This window comes from Hyalella azteca, unplaced genomic scaffold, assembly GCF_000764305.2.
Source record: "Hyalella azteca isolate HAZT.00-mixed unplaced genomic scaffold, Hazt_2.0.2 contig6023, whole genome shotgun sequence".
In the NCBI taxonomy this organism is placed as follows: Eukaryota; Metazoa; Arthropoda; class Malacostraca; order Amphipoda; family Hyalellidae; genus Hyalella; species Hyalella azteca.
In genome coordinates this window covers 36,345-40,601 of record NW_025936195.1, presented here as the reverse complement: position 1 = coordinate 40,601, position 4,257 = coordinate 36,345, and the positions used below count along the sequence as shown (strand labels likewise).

The 4,257-nt window shown below is 33.9% G+C and overlaps 1 protein-coding gene across 1 annotated transcript in view; it reads left to right on the top strand.

Moving 5' to 3' along the window:
• Window positions 1–382: 382 nt before the first annotated feature.
• The window catches only part of LOC108672308 (multidrug resistance-associated protein 1-like), a gene marked incomplete at its 3' end in the record, with an annotated part of 32,452 nt that continues 28,577 nt past the window's right edge, over window positions 383–4,257 (top strand). Inside the window, 4 exon segments of the mRNA XM_047880718.1 lie at window positions 383–603; window positions 2,270–2,446; window positions 3,397–3,525; window positions 3,984–4,121. Of these exon segments, the coding sequence (XP_047736674.1) occupies window positions 556–603; window positions 2,270–2,446; window positions 3,397–3,525; window positions 3,984–4,121 (492 nt within the window).

Below are 4,257 nucleotides of genomic sequence, written 5' to 3'. Positions count from 1 at the left end.
GTTGATTACCACCACCATACCTAGCCTTTAAAAGAGCTGGAGAGAGTTTTAACTGAATAATGGGTTGAAGTTCTTTTGGAAACAATTCACAATTTGTATGATTCAAATTCACCAATTCACCTTGGGAAATTGAGGCTGTAATTGCTCAAAAATATGGACCTACATTATACTAATATATTTATATATATTTTATTTCTTGGGTCTTTCCCTTATTTTGCCTAACCCCTATTCACATTACATACTATGCATAATAGTTATGTCTTGGTCAAATTTTGTCTGTCATATTTACTAAATAAATTATAAGTTATGATCCTTTCAAATTTCCGACTTCAGTGTACAAATCAAAATAGAAGCTATAATTCAATCATCCTTCTGTGTTTTACCAGATCTTTTGTTTCTGCAACTAAAAAATAGATGTGTAGGATATATATGTATTCAATTCTGGATCTCCTTCAGTAGATGTGTTTATTACAGTATTCAGTAAATCTGCATTTTATTGTGTTAGCCATCTTATTTATTGCAGGTTGGGGTTAAGTCAGTTTTGGTGTAAAAACAATGGCCGATGAAACAGGCCTTGATGCCTTTTGTGGTTCTGATTTCTGGGTAAGTTCAATTTTGTTAAATGTTTTATTTTTTATATCAAGTACAGTATGCAACTTTTCATTTTTTATTCAAGCATGCCACAAGTTCCATTAACTTGCTGTATTTATTTTCAATTTGTCTCATTTATAGTATTGATTTGTTATAAATACTTTCTGCATTAGTTATCTACTTTCAGGATTTGCTCTACATTTATTATTGAAAAGGTTTGCCTTTTTGTTTCATCTCCTAATAAATTCTATGAATTTTGAATAAAAATTTGAAATGATGAAAATTCTATCCAAAAGTTAATCCATTATTAAAAATTATTCTTTTTTGAAATATGCATGGTTCCAATCCTTTTTTTTAATGGTTGAAATTTTGAGTGGCAGCACATGAATATTTTTTTACCATTATCATTTCGTCCTTAATTATTGTTAACTATCTTTCTTTATTGAAACTAAAATTTGTTTTACATTTATTGTATTAGTTTTGCTCATCCTTCTGCTAATTTATTTTTCCAACCATTTCAAATCATTTGTCCACCATTAGTACCATAAAATGGGGTGATTTGGACCAGTTTAGAATTTTGTAAGCACCTCATTATTAAACCAGCTAAGTTTGACTCAAGTTGAGGCATGCATATGTAAGGTCTATGGTATATCTATACACACCAGTATGTGCAGGTTTCTCCTTCTGTTGTTATTCATGTAGTTGTAGGAGAGGTGGGTGGTTCAAGTCACCCCACCTTGGGGGATGACTTGGACCACCCATAATTAAAATATGGGACATAGTTAAAAATATGGGACATACCGGTACCACAGTTAAAAATATGGGACTTACCATAGTTTAAAATATGGGTAGGCAGACTGTCTATTATCTCCTCTGCCTGCCTTGAATGGTATTCTCTCAGAGTTTGCTCCCCCATAACTGCTATTGATTTTTTATTATCATTTGCTAGTCTTTTACATAAATTGCTATGCCGCTTGATGAAGGCAGAAGCCCAATCGGACCCTGGAAAGTTCATTGAAAGCTTAAAGATAATTTGTCCTTACTCATCCAGGTAGCTTCTGTCAATAATCCTCAGCTCCATAGGCTGAAGTGGGTAGCCATAATCACAAGACAGTACAAGTCTTCTGACAACAATGCTCTCCTCCTGTGCACTCAGAACAGTTTATCCCAGGATTCATAACATAATTTTAGTGCACTCTTTTGAACAAAACAGACTTGCCAATGCTATACTGTTTGGCAGCTTTGGCTATAGGTACTTATTTCTTGTCTCTTATTGACTCTACAACTTTTAACTACTTCATCCCCCTTATTGTTCCCGAAGGTGTGGGAGCCCATTTGTTGCTTGTTGATCATTGGTTATTATAGGTAGGCAAGTAGTACCTATGTAGCCAGTTAATTCACTGGTTAATAGGCACAATATATACTGGTTAATAGGCACTCGTATATACAAACAGTACGTAAATGTCAAAACACTCCAAGTCACCCCGTTAGTTTTGTTTCCTGTATATAGGTACCGGTACTTTGCCTAGCAAATGACCTTGCACACTCAATGTTGAGCTCTGCATTGTTGGGGACCAATAGGTTTGAATGAACTGTTTATGGTAACTAAAGTCTTCTGATTAAACATCTTCTGATTCAATAGTGAAGAATCTTTAACACAAAACTCTTGTCTAACCAGGACCTACAACTGACATGGAACACAACGGACCCTCACTTCACTCCGTGCTTTGAGGAGACGGTGCTGGTGTGGTTGCCATGTGGCTTCCTGTGGCTCTTTGCAGCTCTTGAGTTGTACATCATCAAGTCCAGCAGGGACAAGCTCATTCCCTGGACCTTTCTTAATATCTCTAAGCTGGTGAGATATATATTGTTTCATTAAAATATTCCATTACTGTTATTTTTCCACATATTATACAGTCTATTTGAGCATTAAATCTCTATTGATGTTTTTAACCTGCCAGCTGAATGATATATATTATCTTGAGTATGTCTTTTTGTATTCTATACCGCAGTTCATCATGTGCTTAAATTTGATGCTGAACTAAATGGGCCTACAAGTGCAAAAATTTGTGGATGTTCAGATTTATGGTGTAGGTATAGAACAAGAAGAAAAATCATGTTCATGTTTGCAGTGTATAAATGAAACAGTTATAGCAAAAATAATTAATTATTAAATATATTGAAATTTATTGTAGTTGGTGGGCTTTCATCAGTTTCACTTTAGGGCTGCCCAGACAAGATCTCTAATATATTTATAAATTTCATTGAAATGTTCCAATTGTAAAGTTATTTTGTCTTGTAAAGTTAAAGGGTCTCAATTGAAGTATTTGAAAGTTGGAAATTTTGCATTTCAGCCATAGAACATTTTTGTTAGTTTTTTTACCTACAAGTTTTTGCATTCTAAAATAATATAGTAATTTTATTGGTAGGTATGTTTGGTCATCAGACACCACTTGAGTTTGAGTTTGATCCATTGACATGAATTTAGTTCTTCTGTTGTAACCTGAATATTATGATCATTCTGATTTTCATATTCATCTAAAGAAATAATCCGTGATTTGGTTTTTTTGCACCAAATGATATTATTTAATGATAATACCTACTTCAATTATATTATTGATATCAATTATAGGTATCCTTCAATGATATCATTTCGCTCATATTTATCTAGAGAAATAATCCCTGATTTAATTTTCTTGCACCAAATCAATATCAAACTCACGTACGTAGCCTACAATGTTCACAAAATGACCTCAATTGATAATATTTGTCATTGAAATGATATTTGTTATTTGTTATCGGCAGGTTTGTTCAGCAGTGCTGCTGGTGCTGGAACTGTCAGATCTCATCTACCAAATAGTGCAGGGCAGCGACTCATCTACCAATGTCTACCCTAACTACTACCTTGTTCCCATCATTCTCTTCATGTCCATTGTGAGTGCTTTGTTCAGCATAGGATTTTTGTGTTGCATCATTTTCTCAATAGACAAATGACTAGTCAGCAGCATAAACGTATTGCATGTCTTATCAGTTTTAACCATCAAACAGGTTAAAGTTGTTATGTTGATATTTTGTTCAGATTGTTGTTGATGATGTTCCTTTCTTTGATGTATGAAGATTAAATAAAGTAGAAAACTGTCGTTTATTATCATTTTATATGTATTTTTACTGATAGAAGTTGTATATTGCAGCTCCCGTTAAGATGCTTGATGATGTTCCTTTCTTTTATGTATTAAGATTTAATAAAGTAGAAAACCATATTTAAATATGATTTTGTCTGTATCTTTACTGATAAAAGTCGTTTCTTTTATGTAGGAAGATTTAATAAAGTAGAAAACATCATCAAATATCATTTTGCATGTATCTTCACTGATAAAAGTTGTATATTGCAGCTGCTGCAAGCCATCTTCGTAATATTCGAGAAGAAGAACGGCGTGCAGAGCTCAGGGTACCTGTTCTTGTTCTGGCTCCTGATGGCGGTGTGCGGCGTGTTCCAGTACAGGAGCTTCTTCCTGCGTTATGCCAACGATGTGCGTAGCTAAGTGTTATGTACATGCTGATAAGTGTTATGTACATGCTGATGAGTGTTATGTACATGCTGATAAGTGTTATGTACATGCTGATAAGTGTTATGTACATGCTGATAAGTGTTATGTACATGCTGAT